The sequence below is a fragment of the Anomaloglossus baeobatrachus genome, chromosome 4 (assembly GCF_048569485.1).
Source record: "Anomaloglossus baeobatrachus isolate aAnoBae1 chromosome 4, aAnoBae1.hap1, whole genome shotgun sequence".
NCBI lineage: Eukaryota > Metazoa > Chordata > Amphibia > Anura > Aromobatidae > Anomaloglossus > Anomaloglossus baeobatrachus.
In genome coordinates this window covers 14396917-14424916 of record NC_134356.1, presented here as the reverse complement: position 1 = coordinate 14424916, position 28000 = coordinate 14396917, and the positions used below count along the sequence as shown (strand labels likewise).

The 28000-nt window shown below is 53.0% G+C and overlaps 1 protein-coding gene across 2 annotated transcripts in view; it reads left to right on the top strand.

The window, feature by feature from the left end:
- Window positions 1-12540: 12540 nt before the first annotated feature.
- LOC142302582 (serine/threonine-protein kinase 38-like) overlaps window positions 12541-28000 on the top strand; it is a 33087-nt gene continuing 17627 nt past the window's right edge. For both annotated transcript variants that reach the window (XM_075343685.1, XM_075343684.1), the window contains exons 1-7: window positions 12541-12663; window positions 19458-19602; window positions 24382-24433; window positions 25451-25573; window positions 25649-25732; window positions 25828-25951; window positions 26395-26549. In XM_075343685.1, the coding sequence (XP_075199800.1) occupies window positions 19469-19602; window positions 24382-24433; window positions 25451-25573; window positions 25649-25732; window positions 25828-25951; window positions 26395-26549 (672 nt within the window). In that variant the 5' untranslated portion in view covers window positions 12541-12663; window positions 19458-19468. The remainder of the gene's footprint in view (window positions 12664-19457; window positions 19603-24381; window positions 24434-25450; window positions 25574-25648; window positions 25733-25827; window positions 25952-26394; window positions 26550-28000) is intronic.

Below are 28000 nucleotides of genomic sequence, written 5' to 3'. Positions count from 1 at the left end.
CGGTCACCTGTGAAGGATTCACCAGTGACCGCTAATCCCCCGAGTGACTGAAGTGAGCAGCCCTCTCTCATACTCACCGCTCCCCGATCACCAGCGCGGCGAGGAAGGAGCGATCGGGGAGCAGTATGAGCCGGAGGAAGAAAAAAAACGAGCGCCAATGTAATAATGACTGAGAACAGCAGAAAAAAAGGTAAGTATACTGAATTTAATTTAAAAAAAAAAAAATAAGATCGCTAGTGTAAAAACGCACACACGTACTTGCCTCACGGGCACACGTTCTGTGCGATTTTACGTGTGTGTGTGCCATCTACCATTGAATAACATGGGTCTACGTGTCTCCGGTACGTGCAAATACGTACCGCACACATACAAATTAAACAGATGTGTGTTGCGGGTCTCACAGTGCACTGCTGTGCGGTATTATTTATACTCTGTGTAGCATTGTTGATACTGCATAACAGTGCACTGCTGAGCTGTATTATATAGTTGGTGAACAGCAGGATGATGAGGGCACTATGTGGTGGTATTTTTTTTATGCTGCCTGACAGTGTTATGTGGGCACAGTGTGTACAGATCTATGGCAGCATTATATTTCTGGATATCCCATCTTATTTCCCAGCTCTCACCCACATCTGCCGCTTTCTATGAAAACATCGATAGATTTGGGGTTTTCCATGGGGGTATTTTTATCATATTTCGCAGACTCTTCCTGTTCCTTTTTTTGGTTCTTCCTGTTGGGTGAGAAAAGAATGAGATCAATCTGAAAAAAATCTTATAAAATGAAAATAACCATTATATTTCTCAAAAAAATATATATATATATATACCATTTTGTGTATACAGCTCTTATGCGTCTCTGTAGTTATAGGCTACAAAAAAAAACCCGCCATGTAGCCTGATCCGGCAGTCATGTGTTACTACACTGGGTGTAGGGGGTCTGATCGCACCCGGCCCTGGAGCCTAAGGGGCCTGAAAAGTCCCTCTGACCTATATAATAAGACCAAGCCTATTAAAGTCTTGCAATAATTGGGGGACCCGTTTTTGCATTTGAGCCCATGGACCTCGTCACACCACTGAGGTTAATGAAAGGGGGGTAAGACAAGACTTCAGGATCTGACCACACGGAGGTTGGTTTAAAAGGGATACTCCCATCTCCAAGATGTATCGCCCCACTTTATCTGCCTTCTGGAGAATAGATTAAAAAATATAAGGAACGACCTATGCGTCTCCATGGTTACAGACTACAAGCAAATCCTGTGTAGTCACGCGTTATGCTCTTTTGTCAGCTTCAAAAGGAAATCCATACGTATCCATGGTTACAGACACCTCCAAGATCCTGTCCAATATGTAGTAGGTGTAATAATGATAATATTAGCAAATACCTCCAATCTGAAATGTAGTATGGTTCTCCTGATTAGCCAGGCCTTGTACCTATGGTTCTCCTGATTAGCCAGGCCTTGTACCTATGGTTCTCCGGAATAGCCATGAATTTGTACCTATGGTTCTCCGGATGAGCCATGTCTTGTACCTATGGTTCTCCTGATTAGCCATGCCTTGTACCTATGGTTCTCCTGATTAGCCATGCCTTGTACCTATGGTTCTCCGGATTAGCCATGCCTTGTACCTATGGTTCTCCGGTTTAGCCATGCCTTGTACCTCTGGTTCTCCGGATTAGCCATGCCTTGTACCTCTGGTTCTATGGATTGGCCATGCCTTGTACCTATGGTTCTCCGGATTAGCCATGCCTTGTACCTCTGGTTCTCCGGATTGGCCATGCCTTGTACCTCTGGTTCTCCGGATTGGCCAGGCCTTGTACCTATGGTTCTCCGGATTGGCCATGTCATGTACCTCATGTGGCATTGCAGGGCCTTAGGCCGCCATTACAGCTTCTTTTTTTTTTTTTACAGTGGGTCGTCACCCATGTTTCCTTATCATGTTGGGAAGACGTTTATGACCGAGTCCCCTCCCTGAGGTAGCGGCAATCCTGGGCACATTAGTCAGTAATTATTATTTTCTGTGTCGTGAAGTCACCGCCCGCCATGATGACGCCTCGGCTCGCGCACACTGTTTATGTGATGAGCCACACTTAATTATTATCGTCTCATGTTTGTGACACATTTATAATGAGACAGCAGGAATCAGCAGAAACCCTTGAATATTTTGGCGTGGTGTGTCCAGCAGGGCGGCGCTGTGTACACAGGCCTGGGTGTGACGCCGCTGACTGCTGCCCCGGCGCTGACTGCTGCCCCGGCCGCTCTCACGTCTTCAGTAGAGGAATGCAGAGAAGGTTAACACCAGGTTTTATTGCTGAGTAAACAAAACAAGGCCGATCCCTGCACAAAAACCACACTAGGCCTCATTTACCAAATCTGGCCATGTTGTCCCTAGCAACCAATCAGAGCGCAGCTTTCATTTTTCAAACCACTATTCTGAAATGGAAGCTGCGCTCTGATTGGTTGCTAAGGGCAACGAAGAAAGCGCTTCCTACTTTGACACTTTTGACAAATCTGCCTCTGTTCCTGGGAAAGCTGGGTGACAACAAATATGGCCACCACCAGTGCGGGAGATGCTGAGCAGCCATTCAGTGTGTTAAGCCCACTTTACACGTTGCAATTAGTTGTACAATCGCATTTGCGATGTGACACGCCCAGGTTGCATACGGGATCTATGAGATTGCACGTAGGTCGTTCATTTGCTGTCACACGTGCGTTAGTAGTCTATGTTAAATTGATCAATTTTGTGTGCGATCCTTTAGATCATGTGTTCTGTGACGTGACGTATGCATTGGGCACCTTTTTTTTTTTTTTTTTTTTATTTATTGACTTGCCAAGCGTGTGTAATGTGTAGGGATGCGTTTTTACTATGTCATCTGCCATTCAGCTCGGCTACATGGCCGCTAACAGCAGACACAGACAGCCATGTAGCAGAGCTGAATGGCAGATGACAGCAGACACAGACAGCCATGTAGCAGAGCTGAATGGCAGATGACAGCAGACACAGACAGAGCCGCACTGTCAGAATGAACTCGGGTGAACTTCACCCGACTTCATTGTCATGCTGCGGCTCTGTCTGTGTCGTGCCCTGATTAGCGGTCACCTATGAAGGATTCACCGGTGACCGCTAATCCCCCGAGTGACTGAAGTTAGCAGCCCTCTCTCATACTCACCGATCCCCGATCCCCGGCGCTGCACGGCGTTCACACTGCTCCAGCGGCTTTTACTGTTTTGAAAAAGCCGGCCGCCCATTAAACAATCTCCTATTCCCTGCTTTCCCCGCCCACCGGCGCCTATGATTGGTTGCAGTGAGACACGCCCCCACTCTGAGTGACAGGTGTCTCACTGCACCCAATCACAGCAGCCGGTGGGCGTGTCTATGCTGTGTAGTGAAATAAATAATTAAATAATTAAAAAAAACGGCGTGCGTTCCCCCCCAATTTTAAAACCAGCCAGATAAAGCCATACGGCTGAAGGCTGGTATTCTCAGGATGGGGAGCTCCACGTTATGGGGAGCCCCCCAGCCTAACAATATCAGCCAACAGCCGCCCAGAATTGCCGCATACATTATATGCGACAGTTCTGGGGCTGTACCCGGCTCTTCCCGATTTACCCTGGTGCGTTGGCAAATCGGGGTAATAAGGAGTTAATGGCAGCCCATAGCTGCCAATAAGTCCTAGATTAATCATGTCAGGCGTCTATGAGACACCCTCCATGATTAATCTGTAAATTACAGTAAATAAACACACACACCCGAAAAAATCCTTTATTAGAAATAAAAAACAAACATATACCCTGGTTCACCACTTTAATCAGCCCCAAAAAGCCCTCCATGTCCGGCGTAATCCAGGATGCTCCAGCGTCGCTTCCAGCGCTGCTGCATGGAGGTGACCGGAGCTGCAGAAGACACCGCCGCTCCGGTCACCTCCACACAGGAACTGAAGACAGCCGCGCGATCGGCTGAGCTGTCACTGAGGTTACCCGCGGCCACCGCTGGATCCAGGTAACCTCAGTGACAGCAGCTGATCGCGCGGCTATCTTCATTACCTGCGTGGAGGTGACCGGAGCGGCTGTGTCTGCTGCAGCTCCGGTCACCTCCATGCAGCAGCGCTGGAAGCGACGCTGGACCATCCTGGATTACGCCGGACATGGAGGGCTTTTTGGGGCTGATTAAAGTGGTGAACCAGGGTATATGTTTGTGTTTTTTATTTCTAATAAATGATTTTTTCGGGTGTGTGTGTTTATTTACTGTCATTTACAGATTAATCATGGAGGGTGTCTCATAGACGCCTGACATGATTAATCTAGGACTTATTGTCAGCTATGGGCTGCCAATAACTCCTTATTACCCCGATTTGCCAACGCACTAGGGCAAATCGGGAAGAGCCGGGTACAGTCCCAGAACTGTCGCATCTAATGTATGCGGCAATTCTGGGCGGCTGTTGGCTGATATTGTTAGGCTGGGGGGCTCCCCATAACATGGAGCTCCCCATCCTGAGAATACCAGCCTTCAGCCGTATGGCTTTATCTGGCTGGTATTAAAATTAGGGGGGGACCGCACGCCGTTTTTTTAAATTATTTAATTATTTATTTCACTGCACAGTATAGACACACCCACCGGCTGCTGTGATTGGGTGCAGTGTGACATCTGTCACTCAGCTTGGGGGCGTGTCTCACTGTAACCAATCATACGCGCCGGTGGGCGGGGAAAGCAGGGAATACGAGATTGTTTAATGGGCGGCCGGCTTTTTCAAAACAGTAAAAGCCGCCAGAGCAGTGTGAACGCCGTGCAGCGCCGGAGATCGGGGATCGGTGAGTATATGAGAGAGGGGGATAGACTGACATGGACAGAGAGTGAGGGACAGAGATAGTGACCGACTGACAGAGATTAGTGAATGACAGACATTGTGAGGCGCTTCAGAATGCAGCTTTTCAGCTGCGCTCTGAAGCGGACCTTTTTTAAGCTGTGGTGCAGAGCGCACACCTGCGCACATAGCCTCAGACACCAAAATCGTATGAGGGATGTCACACGTTACAATTCACTAGGTTCCTGCAACAAAACGCTCAATTCTAGAGAATGATACGATGTGTATGCGATCAACGGTTTTGCGTTCAATCCTGATCGCACGTAGCTGTCACACGCAGACACCTCACAAACGATGCCGGATGTGCGTCACTTACAACTTGACCCCAACGACGGATTGTGAGATATATTGAAGCGTGTAAAGTGGGCTTTAGTGGCAGCCATATTGTCGTCACCCAGCTTTTCACACATAATGTGTCCTTTTCTGACAGAAGAGGACGCCTCGCGGACCTACGAACCAGCTCAACTCGTCTGAAGGGGTTAATGGGCGCTACTCGCTTCTCACGCTCGTGAAAATGTTATGAGGTCAATGTCAAGGGCATTATATCTACACAATGTGAAAAGAAGAAAAATCACCCCCCCCGAGGCTGCAGCATGAGGGTAGGGGGGTGGAAGGTGGGGGGGGGGGGTGCCGAAAATATGTATATAGAAGAATCCGACCTAAAGCCTGGAAGGTGTGACTGCACCCAAAGACAGCAAGATGGCGGGTGACCGGCCCGTCCTGTCCTGCAGGTCTGATCTCTACAGACAACGGGCACCGCTTATCTCAGGAAAAGCCACGATATACCTATCCATCATGTATCCAGCTATTTCATATCAATCTGTATACAGACCCCATACCAGACCCCCCTGTATACAGACCCCAGAGCAGACCCCCCTGTATACAGACCCCAGACCAGCCCCTCTGTATACAGACCCCAGACCAGATCCCCCTGTATACAGACCGCAGACCAGACCTCTCCTGTATACAGACCCCAGACAAGACCCCCCTGTATACAGACCCCAGACGAGACTCCCCTGTATACAGACCCCAGACCAGACCCCTCCTGTACACAGACCCCAGACCAGACCCCTCCTGTACACAGACCCCAGACCAGACCCCTCCTGTATACAGACCCCAGACCAGACCCCTCCTGTATACAGACCCCAGACCAGACCTCTCCTATATACAGGCCCCAGACCAGCCTCTGCTATATACAGACCCCAGACCAGACCCCTCCTGTATACAGACCCCAGACCAGACCCCTCCTGTATACAGACCCCAGACCAGACCTCTCCTTTATACAGACCCCAGACAAGACCCCCCTGTATACAGACCCCAGACCAGACCCATCCTGTATACAGGCCCCAGACCAGACCCATCCTGTATACAGGCCCCAGACCAGACCCCTCCTGTATACAGGCCCCAGACCAGACCCCTCCTGTATACAGGCCCCAGACCAGACCCCTCCTGTATACAGACCCCAGACCAGACCCCTCCTGTATACAGACCCCAGACCAGACCTCTCCTTTATACAGACCCCAGACAAGACCCCCCTGTATACAGACCCCAGACCAGACCCTTCCTGTATACAGGCCCCAGACCAGACCCATCCTGTATACAGGCCCCAGACCAGACCCCTCCTGTATACAGGCCCCAGACCAGACCCCTCCTGTATACAGACCCCAGACCAGACCTCTCCTGTATACAGACCCCAGACCAGACCCCCCTTGTATACAGACCCCAGACCAAACCCCCCCCTTGTATACAGACCCCAGACTAGACCCCCCTTGTATACAGACCCCAGACCAGACCTCTCCTGTAAACAGACCCCAGACCAGACCTCTCCTGTATACAGACCCCAGACCAGACCCCCCCTGTATACATTAAGGAATAACGTTTGGAACTCCATTCTATGTCTGAACTGGGTGCAAAAACCTAAAAAACATCACTATGGGGAGATAAGGTATGCACACCAGTGACTATGGAAGGGGAATACATGTAATAGCAGAAACTGCTGTGTGAATACTGACATGAAAAATCCAATAGCTATGTGTAAGAATGAAATGTGAAAAATGGAACCTGCATTACTGCCATGAACATATGAATAAAGAGAAATTTAGCTACTGAATTGATCAATGCAATAGAGCCCCAACAGCAGTAATGCAGGTTCCATTTTTCACATTTCATTCTTACAAACAGCTATTGAATTTTTCATGTCAATATTCACACAGCAGTTTCTGCTATTACATGTATTCCCCTTCCATAGTCACTGGTGTACATACCTTATCTCCCCCCTGTATACAGACCCCAGACCCCCCCTGTATACAGACCCCAGACCAGACCCCCCTGTATACAAACCCCAGACCAGACCCCTCCTGTATACAGAACCCAGACCAGCCCCTCTGTATACAGACCCCAGACCAGATCCCCCTGTATACAGACCGCAGACCAGACCTCTCCTGTATACAGACCCCAGACAAGACCCCCCTGTATACAGACCCCAGACGAGACTCCCCTGTATACAGACCCCAGACCAGACCCCTCCTGTACACAGACCCCAGACCAGACCCCTCCTGTATACAGACCCCAGACCAGACCCCTCCTGTATACAGACCGCAGACCAGACCTCTCCTGTATACAGACCCCAGACAAGACCCCCCTGTATACAGACCCCAGACGAGACTCCCCTGTATACAGACCCCAGACCAGACCCCTCCTGTACACAGACCCCAGACCAGACCCCTCCTGTATACAGACCCCAGACCAGACCTCTCCTTTATACAGACCCCAGACAAGACCCCCCTGTATACAGACCCCAGACCAGACCCATCCTGTATACAGGCCCCAGACCAGACCCATCCTGTATACAGGCCCCAGACCAGACCCCTCCTGTATACAGGCCCCAGACCAGACCCCTCCTGTATACAGGCCCCAGACCAGACCCCTCCTGTATACAGGCCCCAGACCAGACCCCTCCTGTATACAGACCCCAGACCAGACCCCTCCTGTATACAGACCCCAGACCAGACCCCCCTTGTATACAGACCCCAGACCAGACCCCCCCCCCCTTGTATACAGACCCCAGACTAGACCCCCCTTGTATACAGACCCCAGACCAGACCTCTCCTGTATACAGACCCCAGACCAGACCCCCTTGTATACAACCCCAGATCAGGCCCCTCCTGTATACAGACCCCAGACCAGACCCCTCCTGTATACAGGCCCCAGACCATACCCCTCCTGTATACAGACCAGATTGCTCCTGTATACAATCAAGAAATAACGTCTGGAACACCATTCTGAGTCTGAACTGGGTGCAAAAACCTAAAAAAATCTACACTATATGGAGAGAAGGTATGCACACCAGTGACTATGTAAGGGGAATATATGAAAAGCAGAAACTGCTGTGTGAATACTGACATGAAGAATCCAATAGCTATATGTAAGAGTGAAAATGTGAAAAATGGAACCTGCATTACTGCCATTTTAACTGCATGAGAGGACACACATAAGCTAGGGACCCCAACATAGAGAAATACTTTGGCGTAGTGTTGGGGTCTATTGCATTGATCAATTCAGTAGCTAAATTTCTCTTGATTCATATGTTCATGGCAGTAATGCAGATTCCATTTTTCACATTTTCACTCTTACATATAGCTATTGGATTTTTCATGTCAGTATTCACACAGCGGTTTCTGCTATATCATGTATTCCCCTTCCATAGTCACTGGTGTGCATACCTTCTCTCCATATAGTGCTCCTGTATACAGACCCCAGACCAGTCCCCTCGTTTATACAGACCCCTTGTGTATACAGACCAAACCCCTCCTGTATACAGACCCCCCTGTATACAGACCCCAGACCAGAACCCTCCTATATACAGACCCCAAACTAGAGCCCCCTATATACAGACTCCCCTGTACACAGACCCCAGACCAGTCCCCTCGTGTATACAGACCAAACCCCTCCTGTATACAGACCCCCCTGTATACAGACCCCAGACCAGAACCCTCCTATATACAGACCCCAAACTAGAGCCCCCTATATACAGACTCCCCTGTACACAGACCCCAGACCAGTCCCCTCGTGTATACAGACCAAACCCCTCCTGTATACAGACCCCCCTGTATACAGACCCCAGACCAGAACCCTCCTATATACAGACCCCAAACTAGACCCCCCTATATACAGACTCCCCTGTACACAGACCCTAGACCAGACTGTTCCTGTATACAGACCCCAGACCAGCCCCTCTGTATATAGCCACCACACTCCGATGTACACAGACCCTAGACCAGCCCCCCTGTATACAAACCCCAGGTCAGATCTTTCTTGTATACAGACCCCAGACCAGACTCTGTATACAGACCCCAAATCAGACCTCTCCTGTATACTGACCCCAGACCAACCTCTTGTATACACACCACAGACCAGACTCCCCTGTATACAAACCCCAACCAGACCTCCCCTCCCCCCATATACAGACCCCAGACTTGATCCCCCCTGTGGACAGACCCAAGGCCGGACCCCACCTGTGTACAGACCCCAGACCAGAATCCCCTGTATACAAAACCTAGAGCAGACCCCTCCTGTATACAGACGCCAGACCAGACCCATCCTGTATCCAGATCCCAGACCAAACCCCTCCTGTATACAGACCCCAGACCAGACCCCCTATACACAGACCCCAGACCAGAGTATCCTGTATACAGACCCCAGACCAGAGTATCCTGTATACAGACCCCCTGTATACAGACTCCAGACCAGAGTATCCTGTATACAGACCCCAGACTAGAGTATCCTGTATACAGACCCCAGACCAGAGTATCCTGTATACAGACCCCCTGTATACAGACTCCAGACTAGAGTATCCTGTATACAGACCCCAGACCAGAGTATCCTGTATACAGACCCCCTGTATACAGACTCCAGACCAGAGTATCCTGTATACAGACCCCAGACTAGAGTATCCTGTATACAGACCCCTGTATACAGACCCCAGACCAGAGTATCCTGTATACAGACCCCCTGTATACAGACTCCAGACCAGAGTATCCTGTATACAGACCCCCTGTATACAGACCCCAGACCAGAGTATCCTGTATACAGACCCCCTGTATACAGACTCCAGACCAGAGTATCCTGTATACAGACCCCAGACTAGAGTATCCTGTATACAGACCCCCTGTATACAGACTCCATACCAGAGTATCCTGTATACAGACCCCAGACTAGAGTATCCTGTATACAGACCCCTGTATACAGACCCCAGACCAGAGTATCCTGTATACAGACCCCCTGTATACAGACTCCAGACCAGAGTATCCTGTATACAGACCCCCTGTATACAGACCCCAGACCAGAGTATCCTGTATACAGACCCCCTGTATACAGACTCCAGACCAGAGTATCCTGTATACAGACCCCAGACTAGAGTATCCTGTATACAGACCCCTGTATACAGACCCCAGACCAGAGTATCCTGTATACAGACCCCCTGTATACAGACTCCAGACTAGAGTATCCTGTATACAGACCCCAGACCAGAGTATCCTGTATACAGACCCCCTGTATACAGACTCCAGACCAGAGTATCCTGTATACAGACCCCAGACTAGAGTATCCTGTATACAGACCCCTGTATACAGACCCCAGACCAGAGTATCCTGTATACAGACCCCCTGTATACAGACTCCAGACCAGAGTATCCTGTATACAGACCCCCTGTATACAGACCCCAGACCAGAGTATCCTGTATACAGACCCCCTGTATACAGACTCCAGACCAGAGTATCCTGTATACAGACCCCAGACTAGAGTATCCTGTATACAGACCCCTGTATACAGACCCCAGACCAGAGTATCCTGTATACAGACCCCCTGTATACAGACTCCAGACTAGAGTATCCTGTATACAGACCCCAGACTAGAGTATCCTGTATACAGACCCCTGTATACAGACCCCAGACCAGAGTATCCTGTATACAGACCCCCTGTATACAGACTCCAGACCAGAGTATCCTGTATACAGACCCCTGTATACAGACCCCAGACCAGAGTATCCTGTATACAGACCCCCTGTATACAGACCCCAGACCAGAGTATCCTATATACAGACCCCAGACTAGAGTATCCTGTATACAGACCCCTGTATACAGACCCCAGACCAGAGTATCCTGTATACAGACCCCTGTATACAGACCCCAGACCAGAGTATCCTGTATACAGACCCCCTGTATACAGACTCCAGACCAGAGTATCCTGTATACAGACCCCCTGTATACAGACCCCAGACCAGAGTATCCTGTATACAGACCCCCTGTATACAGACTCCAGACCAGAGTATCCTGTATACAGACCCCCTGTATACAGATCCTAGACACAAGCCTCAGCCCAGATGCTCTGATAGGCTCCTTTCCTGCTCTTCTCTCCAGTCAGGGAAGTGCAGGAATGGGAAGAGCCGTGTATGTGAAGGCCGAGGAGATGTGACGGTTCTTCAGGGAGATCTCTGTATACTTTGAGAAAGTAGAAAGCATGAGATGGCCTGGAGAGTGACGCTCGGCGGAGGCACACAATATTCCTCAGATTCACCAATTCATATTACAATTGTGGAATCAGTTTCCAAATCTCTCACTTCTAATCTGAAAGCCTGAGGCTGCACTACTGAAAGCCTCTGCCTTCTCTGTCACTCAGTGTTGTCATGGTGACTTGGCTTTAGACATCCATACTGATGTGAATAAACACTTGGTCTCCACGACAACTCTGCAGAATGGGAAGTGTCCGCAGTAGTGCAGCCTCAGGCTTCGGGCCTGTAACTCCAAGTGATTATTTCTCGGCCTAGAAGAAAGATATTTACAATCTGTTTTCACTTTTTTTATTTACATGAAAGATTCTTTATTTTTTCCCCCCATTCTTCAACCAATGACTCGTTGTTTTCTGTGGCATTTGAACCCATCATGTAAAATACACTAATAACGGATTAAGAACACATTTAGAGAGTTGGAAATCATTTTGTTGCAGTTTTATTTATTTGCGCGTTGATAGGGATTAATTTTATTATAAAGTCGGATCCATATTTTTTCCCTTAAGGATCTCAGACACAATGAAATCCCACTGGAGGCCTCACTGAGGCGGAAGGCACCGCGTTCCTCGGGTTATAACCTGCTTATCTAGACAATGTAAACTTATACTCAATAAAGTTACGCGGTTTTTGAATACTCACCTACCTACCTGCAGCAGCAGAGAATAAGTAAATTACAAACAAGATAACATCAGATCAAATTTATTACAAAAATATAAGCTTTACATAATGTCCCCATTTTGGAGTCCATTTTTCTGGTGATTACCAATGTAATTCCATGACAGCAGGCTACAAAAAAAATGGACGCCAGAGAGGAGCATTGATGAAAACTGTTTGTAAATTTCGTCTCAATAAAGTTATGCGGTTTTTGAATACTCACCTACCTGTAGAAATTACAAACGCAATGACGTCACGTCAAATCTATAAAAAAAAAAGGCTGTAAACTATGTCCTTATTTTTCCGGTGATGAACTATAATTTAACCACTGTAGACTACAGAAAAATGGATGCTATTGAGGAGCTGGGATGAAAGCTGTTTATCCTCTAGTGGTTGGACTGAACCACCCCGCGCAGGGCAGGGGTGGAGGGGGCGTGTCTATGCGCACAGGCTGCGGGTGTGACAAAGGGGCGGGGTCGCCGGGACAGGTGCGCAGTTGTCGCGAGAGGAGGAGGCTGCGCTCAGTCAGTGCGGAGTGTGGAGACCGGAGAGGGAGGACGTCAGCCCCGGGGGTCCCGGAGAGAAGGTGAGAGCACCGGCGATATGTCTGCTCTGCGCGTACCCCTGTATTACGCTCCAGTCATGTTCAGGAGCGCTGCTTGCTGTCAGTGACTAGTGACACTTTATTGTTATGGTCTCCGTATTCTGCACATCCTGACACACTGTCACAGACCCCCAGCTGTCACTGGAGCAGGTGCCGGAATCCTCCGCAGGGTGATTGTTGGGGTCTCTGCCCAATAACCCCACTATATAGCAGGCTAAATATTTAAAGGGCCACACACACACGCTGACGAGCTCACCTGTGAGTATTTATCCTCAGCCCATGTGGCAGCACAATGTTTACACCGCAGTACAGTAATAATGACGCGGTGCACACTCACCAGCGAGGCACGAGGCTGCGGCACCGCACCCCAAACACCAGGGCTGTGACCGCACGTCTGCCCGCTCAGCACGCGTGTGTGTATATACGTATCTTGTGTGTGTATATATATATATATATATATGAGATAGCTAGATAGTTAGAGATAGAGAGATATATATATATATATATATATATATATATATATATATATATCTCTCTATCTCTATCTCTATATATCTCCACCTGCAATATACCGTGCGTGTGTGTGTGTGTGTGTGTGTGTATATATATATCCATCCTGCAATATACTGTACGTACACATATTCACATGCCTGCAATATACCGTGTATGTATATAATATATATATATATATACTTGCAATATACCGTGCACATATACACCTGCCTGCAATAACGCTCTGCGGCTTCCATCGCTCCTATCTACAGGTTCATGTTCTTAACCGAAAGTGACTTTTTTTAGTAACTCAGGCGGCACAATCCCCTCCCCGTAATGTGTGCACAAGGGTCAGCGCAGGGCGAGTGCGTGTAATAACATAGTAGTACCACAATCACTGCCAATATCCTCTACATCTCCAATCTGAGTACAGTATTATAGTAGTTATATTCTTGTATATAGGGAGCAGTATTATAGTAGTTATATTCTTGTATATAGGGGGCAGTATTATAGTAGTTATATTCTTGTATATAGGGGCAGTATTATAGTAGTTATATTCTTGTATATAGGGGGCAGTATTATAGTAGTTATATTCTTGTATATAGGAGCAGTATTATAGTAGTTATATTCTTGTATATAGGGGGCAGTATTATAGTAGTTATATTCTTGTACATAGGAGCAGTATTATAGTAGTTATATTCTTGTACATAGGGGCAGTATTATAGTAGTTATATTCTTGTATATAGGGAGCAGTATTATAGTAGTTATATTCGTGTACATAGGAGCAGTATTATAGTAGTTATATTCTTGTATATAGGGAGCAGTATTATAGTAGTTATATTCTTGTACATAGGAGCAGTATTATAGTAGTTATATTCTTGTACATAGGGGCAGTATTATAGTAGTTATATTCTTGTATATAGGGAGCAGTATTATAGTAGTTATATTCGTGTACATAGGAGCAGTATTATAGTAGTTATATTCTTGTATATAGGGAGCAGTATTATAGTAGTTATATTCTTGTACATAGGAGCAGTATTATAGTAGTTATATTCTTGTACATAGGGGCAGTATTATAGTAGTTATATTCTTGTACATAGGGGCAGTATTATAGTAGTTATATTCTTGTACATAGGGGCAGTATTATAGTAGTTATATTCTTGTACATAGGGGCAGTATTATAGAAGTTATATTCTTGTACATAGGAGCAGTATTATAGTAGTTATATTCTTGTATATAGGGGGCAGTATTATAGTAGTTATATTCCTGTACATAGGGGGCAGTATTATAGTAGTTATATTCTTGTACATAGGGGGCAGTATTATAGCAGTTATATTCTTGTACATAGGGGGCAGTATTATAGTAGTTATATTCCTGTACATAGGGGCAGTATTATAGTAGTTATATTCTTGTATATAGGGGGCAGTATTATAGTAGTTATATTCTTGTACATAGGGGGCAGTATTATAGTAGCTATATTCTTGTATATAAGGGGCAGTATTATAGTAGTTATATTCTTGTATATAGGGGGCAGTATTATAGTAGTTATATTCTTGTATATAGGGGGCAGTATTATAGTAGTTATATTCTTGTACATAGGGGGCAGTATTATAGTAGCTATATTCTTGTATATAAGGGGCAGTATTATAGTAGTTATATTCTTGTATATAGGGGGCAGTATTATAGTAGTTATATTCTTGTATATAGGGGGCAGTATTATAGTAGTTATATTCTTGTACATAGGGGGCAGTATTATAGTAGTTATATTCTTGTACATAGGGGGCAGTATTATAGTAGTTATATTCTTGTACATAGGGGGCAGTATTATAGTAGTTATATTCTTGTACATAGGGGGCAGTATTATAGTAGTTATATTCTTGTACATAGGTGGCAGTATTATAGTAGTTATATTCTTGTACATAGGGGGCAGTATTATAGTAGTTATATTCTTGTACATAGGGGGCAGTATTATAGTAGTTATATTCTTGTACATAGGTGGCAGTATTATAGTAGTTATATTCTTGTACATAGGTGGCAGTATTATAGTAGTTATATTCTTGTACATAGGTGGCAGTATTATAGTAGTTATATTCTTGTACATAGGTTGCAGTATTATAGTAGTTATATTCTTGTACATAGGGGCAGTATTATAGTAGTTATATTCTTGTACATAGGGGCAGTATTATAGTAGTTATATTCTTGTATATAGGGGCAGTATTATAGTAGTTATATTCTTGTACATAGGAGCAGTATTATAGTAGTTATATTCTTGTACATAGGGGCAGTATTATAGTAGTTATATTCTTGTACATAGGAGGCAGTATTATAGTAGTTATATTCTTGTACACAGGGGGCAGTATTATAGTAGTTATATTCTTGTACATAGGGGGCAGTATTATAGTAGTTATATTCTTGTACATAGGGGCAGTATTATAGTAGTTATATTCTTGTACATAGGAGCAGTATTATAGTAGTTATATTCTTGTACATAGGGGGCAGTATTATAGTAGTTATATTCCTGTACATAGGGGCAGTATTATAGTAGTTATATTCTTGTACATAGGGGGCAGTATTATAGTAGTTATATTCTTGTACATAGGGGGCAGTATTATAGTAGTTATATTCTTGTACATAGGGGGCAGTATTATAGTAGTTATATTCTTGTACATAGGGGGCAGTATTATAGTAGTTATATTCTTGTACATAGGGGGCAGTATTATAGTAGTTATATTCTTGTACATAGGGGGCAGTATTATAGTAGTTATATTCTTGTACATAGGGGGCAGTATTATAGTAGTTATATTCTTGTACATAGGGGGCAGTATTATAGTAGTTATATTCTTGTACATAGGGGGCAGTATTATAGTAGTTATATTCTTGTACATAGGGGGCAGTATTATAGTAGTTATATTCTTGTACATAGGGGGCAGTATTATAGTAGTTATATTCTTGTACATAGGGGGCAGTATTATAGTAGTTATATTCTTGTATATGGGGGGCAGTATTATAGTAGTTATATTCTTGTATATGGGGGGCAGTATTATAGTTGCTTCCGCTGGCCCTGCACCTCCTTCCTGTCCTTCTCTTGGGTGTTTTCGTCACTCTGTGGCCTGTCTTATCACTGTCCTGTAGTCGGTGACGTCACCTCGCAGTGTCACCGGCCGCTGTCACTTCTGGGAATGTGCTGGCCGAGCTCTGTCTATGATCCCGCGGGGCCTCACTGTGGAGAATTGGGGATCATGATTGATTTCACTGTTGTGTAACCCCAAATCTTACCATAGGGGCCACTCTCAGAGAAGTGTATGGGACCTGTAGTGTTCAGGGTGACTACATTTTACTGCTGCTCTATGGGGGTGTCCATCATCAGCCCCCACTAGTCATTCATTAATATGTGTTGTGATCTCCCTTTATATTTCACGCTTGTGCTTCTTATAGCGCCCGGCGACTCACCAGGGGCGGTACTGCTGCTACACCAGAGAGTCAGCGCTATATATACTGGGTGGGAGGAGCTTGAAGGTGGGTGTCCTGTTATACAGACTGGGTGGGAGGAGCTTGCGGGGTGGGTGTGCTGTTATACAGACTGGGTGGGAGGAGCTTGCGGGCTGGGTGCGCTGGTATACAGACTGGGTGGGAGGAGCTTGCGGGCTGGGTGCGCTGGTATACAGACTGGGTGGGAGGAGCTTGCGGGCTGGGTGCGCTGGTATACAGACTGGGTGGGAGGAGCTTGAGGGGTGGGTGTGCTGTTATACAGACTGGGTGGGAGGAGCTTGTGGGGTGGGTGCGCTGGTATATAGACTGGGTGGGAGGAGCTTGCGGGGTGGGTGCGCTGGTATATAGACTGGGTGGGAGGAGCTTGCGGGGTGGGTGCGCTGGTATATAGACTGGGTGGGAGGAGCTTGCGGGGTGGGTGCGCTGGTATATAGACTGGGTGGGAGGAGCTTGCGGGGTGGGTGCGCTGGTATATAGACTGGGTGGGAGGAGCTTGCGGGGTGGGTGCGCTGGTATATAGACTGGGTGGGAGGAGCTTGCGGGGTGGGTGCGCTGGTATATAGACTGGGTGGGAGGAGCTTGCGGGGTGGGTGCGCTGGTATACAGACTGGGTGGGAGGAGCTTGCGGGGTGGGTGCGCAGGTATACAGACTGGGTGGGAGGAGCTTGCGGGGTGGGTGCGCTGGTATACAGACTGGGTGGGAGGAGCTTGCGGGGTGGGTGCGCTGGTATACAGACTGGGTGGGAGGAGCTTGCGGGGTGGGTGCGCTGGTATACAGACTGGGTGGGAGGAGCTTGCGGGGTGGGTGCGCTGTGATAGACTGGGTGGGAGGAGCTTGCGGGCTGGGTGCGCTGTGATAGACTGGGTGGGAGGAGCTTGCGGGCTGGGTGCGCTGGTATACAGACTGGGTGGGAGGAGCTTGCGGGCTGGGTGCGCTGGTATACAGACTGGGTGGGAGGAGCTTGTAGGGTGGGTGCGCTGGTATACAGACTGGGTGGGAGGAGCTTGTAGGGTGGGTGCGCTGGTATACAGACTGGGTGGGAGGAGCTTGCGGGGTGGGTGCGCTGGTATACAGACTGGGTGGGAGGAGCTTGCGGGGTGGGTGCGCTGGTATACAGACTGGGTGGGAGGAGCTTGCGGGGTGGGTGCGCTGGTATACAGACTGGGTGGGAGGAGCTTGCGGGGTGGGTGCGCTGGTATACAGACTGGGTGGGAGGAGCTTGCGGGGTGGGTGCGCTGGTATACAGACTGGGTGGGAGGAGCTTGCGGGGTGGGTGCGCTGTGATAGACTGGGTGGGAGGAGCTTGCGGGCTGGGTGCGCTGTGATAGACTGGGTGGGAGGAGCTTGCGGGCTGGGTGCGCTGGTATACAGACTGGGTGGGAGGAGCTTGCGGGCTGGGTGCGCTGGTATACAGACTGGGTGGGAGGAGCTTGTAGGGTGGGTGCGCTGGTATACAGACTGGGTGGGAGGAGCTTGTAGGGTGGGTGCGCTGTGATACAGACTGGGTGACTGGTGCAGATGGCGGCCTGTGTGCAGGAGGAGACGGGCTCAGATTTGGGTGCTCTGATCCCCACCTTCACATTTACCCCTCTGGAGCTTCATCCTGGATCCTGTGACTTCCGGTCCCCGGTGGAGCCGCACATCATCCCCCCCCCCCCCCTCACCTCCCGCGAGCTCCAGCGTCCCACTGCAGACCGTGTCCAGATACCAGAGGTTATTTTCACATTGTTTGGGGTCCCAGGAGTGGAGAGAAGGAGGGGAATAGGGGGAGGTGCGAGTCCGAATATCTGGGGTCATGTACAAGAACCCTTAAAGGCAAACTGTCCGCAGGATTTTGCTATGTAATCTGAGGACAGCATGCTGCAAGGGTTAATGCAGAGAATTCAGGGATGCCTGTCTTGTCAGGGTGCAATCTGTTGTTTATTTGCTATGTTTGTTTAAGCAGCAGTACCGTTATCATTGCTCAGACTGCTGTGATTTGTAGGGCCCACCCCTCCTCGGACCCCTCACTGTCTATATACCGTCTCTATAGAGCGCTGGGGTGGGCCGCGCACCTCATCATCCTCGTCCGGGGATTTACAGATTTCCTTTTTCCGTCACTTTTTCCAGTTCATTCATCAAATGCCTAAAAATAGCCACAACCTACAGACGGGCGTGTGAGAATCCCCCCGATCCGCGGCCCCTCGCCATATGTGGGGGAGCAGCACTGCCCCTAGTGTGAGGGAGGGTACTGCTGGGAGCTGTAGTCCTGCAGCACATGGGAGACCCCGGGTTACTTGTTTCTCAGCGAGGCTTTTGTGGCTCATGCTGGGAGTTGTAGTCCTGATCTCCCCGTGGGGGGCGCTCTCTCAGCCAGGAATAAGTCGTGCCCAGGCGGCCATATTGGTTGCCCCCTTCTTTTCCTGGCAGCTTGAGGGGGTGTGAGTATTTTTCGATGTCCTCACGCTGCAGGTCGCATGGGGGGCTTCTGTCCTATTACATTGTCTGGAAACACCAGACCCTCAGACACCTCAACCCACAGCGAGCAGACAGCTGGAGGGGCTGATAGCAGAGAACAGTAGCTGGCACCCCAAAAGAGATGCTTAGCCGAGCGCCCGCTCCCTGCTCGTGGTATTATGGGGCCAGTGCAGGGGGTGTCTGAGCCACCATAGAGGTAGTCAGGGCATGCTGGGAGTTGTAGTTGTTGAGTGGTCGGCCTTGTCTTACTAGGACCCGGCAGGATGGTGCCGCTCGGCGCCCCCCGGGGGCAACCGGGACATTCCACTAACTAATATTTTTCTTTTCTTTTTTCTAGCGCTTGTTGCTATGGCGATGACGGCCGGGAACGCCACCGCCTTCCCCATGAGTAACCACACCCGGGAGCGCGTGACCGTGGCCAAACTGACGCTGGAGACCTTCTACAGCAACCTGATCCTGCAGCACGAGGAGCGCGAGACCAGGTACCGGGGCCCCCGACGCACCCCCCAACTCCCAGCACGACCTCCGCTGCACCTCCCAGCACGACCTCCGCTGCACCTCCCAGCACGACCCCCGCTGCACCTCCCAGCACGACCCCAACTCCCAGCACAGCAACGCTCCCCTACCCCCGCCGCACCTCCCAGCATGACCCCCGCTGCACCTCCCAGCACGACCCCAACTCCCAGCACAGCACCGCTCCCCTACCCCCGCCGCACCTCCCAGCATGACCCCCGCTGCACCTCCCAGCACGACCCCAACTCCCAGCACAGCAACGCTCCCCTACCCCCGCCGCACCTCCCAGCATGACCCCCGCTGCACCTCCCAGCACGACCCCAACTCCCAGCACAGCAACGCTCCCCTACCCCCGCCGCACCTCCCAGCATGACCCCCGCTGCACCTCCCAGCACGACCCCAACTCCCAGCACAGCAACGCTCCCCTACCCCCGCCGCACCTCCCAGCATGACCCCCGCTGCACCTCCCAGCACGACCCCAACTCCCAGCACAGCAACGCTCCCCTACCCCCGCCGCACCTCCCAGCATGACCCCCGCTGCACCTCCCAGCACGACCCCAACTCCCAGCACAGCACCGCTCCCCTACCCCCGCCGCACCTCCCAGCATGACCCCCGCTGCACCTCCCAGCACGACCCCAACTCCCAGCACAGCAACGCTCCCCTACCCCCGCCGCACCTCCCAGCATGACCCCCGCTGCACCTCCCAGCACGACCCCAACTCCCAGCACAGCAACGCTCCCCTACCCCCGCCGCACCTCCCAGCATGACCCCCGCTGCACCTCCCAGCACGACCCCAACTCCCAGCACAGCAACGCTCCCCTACCCCCGCCGCACCTCCCAGCATGACCCCCGCTGCACCTCCCAGCACGACCCCAACTCCCAGCACAGCAACGCTCCCCTACCCCCGCCGCACCTCCCAGCATGACCCCCGCTGCACCTCCCAGCACGACCCCAACTCCCAGCACAGCACCGCTCCCCTACCCCCGCCGCACCTCCCAGCATGACCCCCGCTGCACCTCCCAGCACGACCCCAACTCCCAGCACAGCACCGCTCCCCTACCCCCGCCGCACCTCCCAGCATGACCCCCGCTGCACCTCCCAGCACGACCCCAACTCCCAGCACAGCACCGCTCCCCTACCCCCGCCGCACCTCCCAGCATGACCCCCGCTGCACCTCCCAGCACGACCCCAACTCCCAGCACAGCACCGCTCCCCTACCCCCGCCGCACCTCCCAGCATGACCCCCGCTGCACCTCCCAGCACGACCCCAACTCCCAGCACAGCACCGCTCCCCTACCCCCGCCGCACCTCCCAGCATGACCCCCGCTGCACCTCCCAGCACGACCCCAACTCCCAGCACAGCACCGCACCCCAACTCCCAGCACAGCACCGCTCCCCTACCCCCGCCGCACCCCCCACTCCCAGCACAGCCCCCGCCGCACCTCCCAGCACGACCCCCGCCGCACCTCCCAGCACAGCCCCCGCCGCACCTCCCAGCACGACCCCCGCCGCACCTCCCAGCACGACCCCCGCCGCACCTCCCAGCACAGCCCCCGCCGCACCTCCCAGCACGACCCCCGCCGCACCTCCCAGCACGACCCCCGCCGCACCTCCCAGCACGACCCCCGCCGCACCTCCCAGCACGACCCCCGCCGCACCTCCCAGCACGACCCCCGCCGCACCTCCCAGCACGACCCCCGCCGCACCTCCCAGCACGACCCCCGCCGCACCTCCCAGCACGACCCCAACTCCCAGCACCGCTCCCCTACCCCCGCCGCACCCCCCACTCCCAGCACAGCCCCCGCCGCACCTCCCAGCACGACCCCCGCTGCACCTCCCAGCACGACCCCCAACTCCCAGCACAGCACCGCTCCCCTACCCCCGCCGCACCCCCCACTCCCAGCACAGCCCCCGCCGCACCTCCCAGCACAGCCCCCGCCGCACCTCCCAGCACGACCCCCGCCGCACCTCCCAGCACGACCCCCGCCGCACCTCCCAGCACGACCCCCGCCGCACCTCCCAGCACGACCCCCGCCGCACCTCCCAGCACGACCCCCGCCGCACCTCCCAGCACGACCCCCGCCGCACCTCCCAGCACGACCCCCGCCGCACCTCCCAGCACGACCCCCGCCGCACCTCCCAGCACGACCCCAACTCCCAGCACAGCACCGCTCCCCTACCCCCGCCGCACCCCCCACTCCCAGCACGACCCCCGCCGCACCTCCCAGCACGACCCCCCGCTGCACCTCCCAGCACGACCCCAACTCCCAGCACAGCACCGCTCCCCTACCCCCGCCGCACCCCCCACTCCCAGCACAGCCCCCGCCGCACCTCCCAGCACGACCCCCGCTGCACCTCCCAGCACGACCCCAACTCCCAGCACAGCAACGCTCCCCTACCCCCGCCGCACCTCCCAGCATGACCCCCGCTGCACCTCCCAGCACGACCCCAACTCCCAGCACAGCAACGCTCCCCTACCCCCGCCGCACCTCCCAGCATGACCCCCGCTGCACCTCCCAGCACGACCCCAACTCCCAGCACAGCAACGCTCCCCTACCCCCGCCGCACCTCCCAGCATGACCCCCGCTGCACCTCCCAGCACGACCCCCAACTCCCAGCACAGCACCGCTCCCCTACCCCCGCCGCACCTCCCAGCATGACCCCCGCTGCACCTCCCAGCACGACCCCAACTCCCAGCACAGCAACGCTCCCCTACCCCCGCCGCACCTCCCAGCATGACCCCCGCTGCACCTCCCAGCACGACCCCCGCTGCACCTCCCAGCACGACCCCAACTCCCAGCACAGCAACGCTCCCCTACCCCCGCCGCACCTCCCAGCATGACCCCCGCTGCACCTCCCAGCACGACCCCAACTCCCAGCACAGCACCGCTCCCCTACCCCCGCCGCACCTCCCAGCATGACCCCCGCTGCACCTCCCAGCACGACCCCCGCTGCACCTCCCAGCACGACCCCCGCTGCACCTCCCAGCACGACCCCCGCTGCACCTCCCAGCACGACCCCCGCTGCACCTCCCAGCACGACCCCCGCCGCACCTCCCAGCACGACCCCCGCCGCACCTCCCAGCACGACCCCCGCCGCACCTCCCAGCACGACCCCCGCCGCACCTCCCAGCACGACCCCCGCCGCACCTCCCAGCACGACCCCCGCCGCACCTCCCAGCACGACCCCCGCCGCACCTCCCAGCACGACCCCCGCCGCACCTCCCAGCACGACCCCCGCCGCACCTCCCAGCACGACCCCAACTCCCAGCACAGCACCGCTCCCCTACCCCCGCCGCACCCCCCACTCCCAGCACGACCCCCGCCGCACCTCCCAGCACGACCCCCCGCTGCACCTCCCAGCACGACCCCAACTCCCAGCACAGCACCGCTCCCCTACCCCCCGCCGCACCCCCCACTCCCAGCACAGCCCCCGCCGCACCTCCCAGCACGACCCCCGCTGCACCTCCCAGCACGACCCCAACTCCCAGCACAGCACCGCTCCCCTACCCCCGCCGCATCCCAAACTCCCAGCACAGCACCGCTCCCCTACCCCCGCCGCATCCCCAACTCCCAGCACAGCACCGCTCCCCTACCCCCGCCGCATCCCCAACTCCCAGCACAGCACCGCTCCCCGACCCCCGCCGCACCCCCAACTCCCAGCACACCACCGCTCCTCAGCCCCCACCGCACCCCCCACTCCCAGCACAGCCCCCGCCGCACCTCCCAGCACGACCCCCGCTGCACCTCCCAGCACGACCCCAACTCCCAGCACAGCACCACTCCTCAGCCCCCGCCGCACCTCCCAGCACGACCCCAACTCCCAGCACAGCACCGCTCCCCAACCCCCGCCGCACCCCCCAACTCCCAGCACAGCACGACCCCCGCTGCACCCCCCCAACTCCCAGCACAGCACGACCCCCGCTGCACCCCCCCAACTCCCAGCACCGCTCCCCGACCCCCGCCACACCCCCCACTCCCAGCACGGCCTGCCCTCCGCCCCCCCCCCTTCCTCGCCGCACCCAAACTCCCAGCACAGCCCCCCCACTGCACCATGGCCCCCCGCTGCACCCAAACTCCCAGCACGGCCCCCCACCGCACCCCGGCTCCCACAGCACCACAACTCCCAGCTCAGCCTCCCACAGCACCACAACACCCAGCCTGGGCCCCCACCGCACCCCGGCCCCCACAGCACCCCAACTCCTAGCTCAGCCTCCCACAGCACCACAACTCCCAGCCCGGCCCCCACAGCACCCCAACGCTCAGCCCCCCACCGCACCCCGGCTCCCACAGCACCCCAACGCCCGCCCCCCCACCGCAGCCCGGGCCCCCACAGCACCCCAACTCCCAGCCCGGCCCCCCACAGCACCACAACGCCCAGCCCCCGCCGCACACCAACTCCCAGCACTGCATGTTGCCCCCACCCCCAAATTGGTGCTGGACTACAACTCCCAGCGCATAGCACGTCACTGCCAGCCTGCTGTACACTACAACTCCCAGCATGCTCTGACAGTGAGCAGTTTCCAGGGCATGATGGGATTTGTAGTTTTCCAAGAGCTGGAGAATCTGGGGATAGTGGGAGTTGTAGTTTCATGGGTCACATGCTGGGTCTCTTATGCTGAAATGCGGGATAATTGCCAAAAGATCAGTGGCTGAGGGGAGGGGGTGCGATGAGTACAAACACGATGGCCGGAGCCGCTGCCGCCCGGATCAGAGCAGGAACATTACACACATTATCTTTCCAACAGGCAAAAGAAGTTGGAAATCGCGATGGACGAAGAGGGACTGGGAGACGACGATGTGAGTGCCCTCTGGTGTCAGGACTGAGCACTGCACCTCCATTATTACTGTATCTGCCCTCTGGTGTCAGGACTGAGCACTGCACCTCCATTATTATCGGGTATCTGCCCTCTGGTGTCAGGACTGAGCACTGCACCCTCCATTATTACCGTATCTGCCCTCTGGTGTCAGGACTGAGCACTGCACCCTCCATTATTACCGTATCTGCCCTCTGGTGTCAGGACTGAGCACTGCACCTCCATTATTATCGGGTATCTGCCCTCTGGTGTCAGGACTGAGCACTGCACCTCCATTATTACCGTATCTGCCCTCTGGTGTCAGGACTGAGCACTGCACCCTCCATTATTACCGTATCTGCCCTCTGGTGTCAGGACTGAGCACTGCACCTCCATTATTATCGGGTATCTGCCCTCTGGTGTCAGGACTGAGCACTGCACCTCCATTATTACCGTATCTGCCCTCTGGTGTCAGGACTGAGCACTGCACCCTCCATTATTACCGTATCTGCCCTCTGGTGTCAGGACTGAGCACTGCACCCTCCATTATTACCGTATCTGCCCTCTGGTGTCAGGACTGAGCACTGCACCCTCCATTATTACCGTATCTGCCCTCTGGTGTCGGGACTGAGCACTGCACCCTCCATTATTACCGGGTATCTGCCCTCTGGTGTCGGGACTGAGCACTGCACCTCCATTATTACCGTATCTGCCCCCTGGTGTCAGGACTGAGCACTGCACCTCCATTATTACCGGGTATCTGCCCTCTGGTGTCAGGACTGAGCACTGCACCCTCCATTATTACCGTATCTGCCCTCTGGTGTCAGGACTGAGCACTGCACCCTCCATTATTACCGTATCTGCCCTCTGGTGTCAGGACTGAGCACTGCACCCTCCATTATTACCGTATCTGCCCTCTGGTGTCAGGACTGAGCACTGCACCCTCCATTACCGGGTATCTGCCCTCTGGTGTCAGGACTGAGCACTGCACCCTCACTTAAAATGTGATTCCTTTCTGTAGAAAAGGCTCCGGCGGTCGCAGCACGCACGGAAGGAGACGGAGTTCCTGCGCCTGAAGAGGACGCGGCTGGGCTTGGATGATTTTGAGTCTCTGAAGGTGATCGGGAGAGGAGCCTTCGGGGAGGTGCGGCCTGTAATGATATGTGATGATCGGCCCTTCTGTCCTGTGCAGATTCTAATGATGTAACTTCTCTTGTAGGTGCGACTTGTCCAGAAGAAGGACACGGGACACATCTATGCCATGAAGATCCTCAGGAAAGCAGACATGCTGGAGAAGGAGCAGGTGAGGGCAGCGCGGACCCCACACCCCACTGTGACCGGTCTATGGCCTCTATCTGCAGTCACTGCACAAGTCACAGTCTCTCTCCCCACCTATAGGTGGCGCATATACGAGCCGAGAGAGACATACTGGTGGAAGCGGACGGGGCCTGGGTGGTGAAAATGTTCTACAGCTTCCAGGACAAAAGCAACCTCTACCTGATCATGGAATTCCTACCTGGAGGTAACATCCACTATGTCACTGTGTACATTCACTACTCCAGAGCTGCACTCACTATTCTGCTGGTGCAGTCACTGTGTACATACACTATTCCAGAGCTGCACTCACTATTCTGCTGGTGCAGTCACTGTGTACATACATTACATTACTGATCCTGAGTTACCTCCTGTATTATACTCCAGAGCTGCACTCACTATTCTGCTGGTGCAGTCACTGTGTACATACATTACTGATCCTGAGTTACCTCATGTATTATACTCCAGAGCTGCACTCGCTATTCTGCTGGTGCAGTCACTGTGTACATACATTACTGATCCTGAGTTACCTCCTGTATTATGCTCCAGAGCTGCACTCACTATTCTGCTGGTGCAGTCACTGTGTACATACATTACTGATCCTGTATTGTACTCCAGAGCTGCACTCACTATTCTGCTCTGTTTCTGTAGGTGACATGATGACGCTGCTGATGAAGAAGGATACGCTGTCGGAGGAGGAGACGCAGTTCTATATTGCAGAGACTGTGTTGGCCATTGATGCCATTCACCAGTTGGGCTTCATTCACCGAGACATCAAACCGGACAACTTATTACTAGATGCGAAGGTAAAAGCTGCATCTAATCCTGCCCTCCGAGCTAAAGCGTCAGCTTCTCTACCCAATATCATAGCCAGTAATCTATTGCTCTCTGTTATCTACCGACTGAGGTTCAGGAGAAATATAATATACTAGAAGGTGGCCGGATTCTACGCATCGGGTATTCTAGAATTTACGTATTGTGTAGTTCATGTATGATTTTTGTTATATATATGTTGTTGTGTGTAGTTACCAAGTGTTTGTGTAGGGGCTGTACATGTTCTGGATGTTGTCTGGGTGTGATGGGGGTGAGAGCGGTGTTGTTTGTGTGTTGCATTGTTTGTGGAGCGCTGTGTCTGTAGCGTTGTGTGTGTGTTGCGCAGTTTGTGTGTGTGTGGAGTGTTTTGGGGGGAGGTATGTTTTGTGCAATGTGTGTGTTGTGCGGTATGTGCGTATATTTGTGTGTGCAGCGTTGTCTGTGTGTGTGGGTGTCTGTGTAGGGCAGTTGTTTGTGGTTCCCAGTGTGTGTGTGTGTGTGTGTGTGTGTGTGTGTTGTGCAGTGCGCGCGTATGTGTGTGTGTTGGGGGGAGGTGTGCACTTCCCATCGTGCTCCATCCCCCATGCAGCGCACTCCCCATCGTGCTCCATCCCGTATGCTGCGCACCCCCCATCGTGCTCCATCTCCCATCCTGCGCACTCCCAAACGTGCTCCATCCGCCATGCTGCGCACTCCCAAACGTGCTCCATCCGCCATGCAGCGCACTCCCCATCGTGCTCCATCCCCCATGCTGCGCACTCCCAAACGTGCTCCATCCGCCATGCTGTGCACTCCCCATCGTGCTCCATCTCCCATGCTGCGCACTCCCAAACATGCTCCATCCGCCATGCTGCGCACTCCCAAACGTGCTCTATCCCCCATGCTGCGCACTCCCAAACGTGCTCCATCCGCCATGCTGCGCCAGCATCAGCCTCTCTACCTGCAGCATCAGCCTCTCTCCTCCCAGCATCAGCCTCTCTCCTCCCAGCATCAGCCTCTCTCCTCCCAGCATCAGCCTCTCTGTCTCCAGCATCAGCCTCTCTGTCTCCAGCATCAGCCTCTCTGTCTCCAGCATCAGCCTCTCTGTCTCCAGCATCAGCCTCTCTGTCTCCAGCATCAGCCTCTCTGTCTCCAGCATCAGCCTCTCTGTCTCCAGCATCAGCCTCTCTGTCTCCAGCATCAGCCTCTCTGTCTCCAGCATCAGCCTCTCTGTCTCCAGCATCAGCCTCTCTGTCTCCAGCATCAGCCTCTCTGTCTCCAGCATCAGCCTCTCTGTCTCCAGCATCAGCCTCTCTGTCTCCAGCATCAGCCTCTCTGTCTCCAGCATCAGCCTCTCTGTCTCCAGCATCAGCCTCTCTGTCTCCAGCATCAGCCTCTCTGTCTCCAGCATCAGCCTCTCTGTCTCCAGCATCAGCCTCTCTGTCTCCAGCATCAGCCTCTCTGT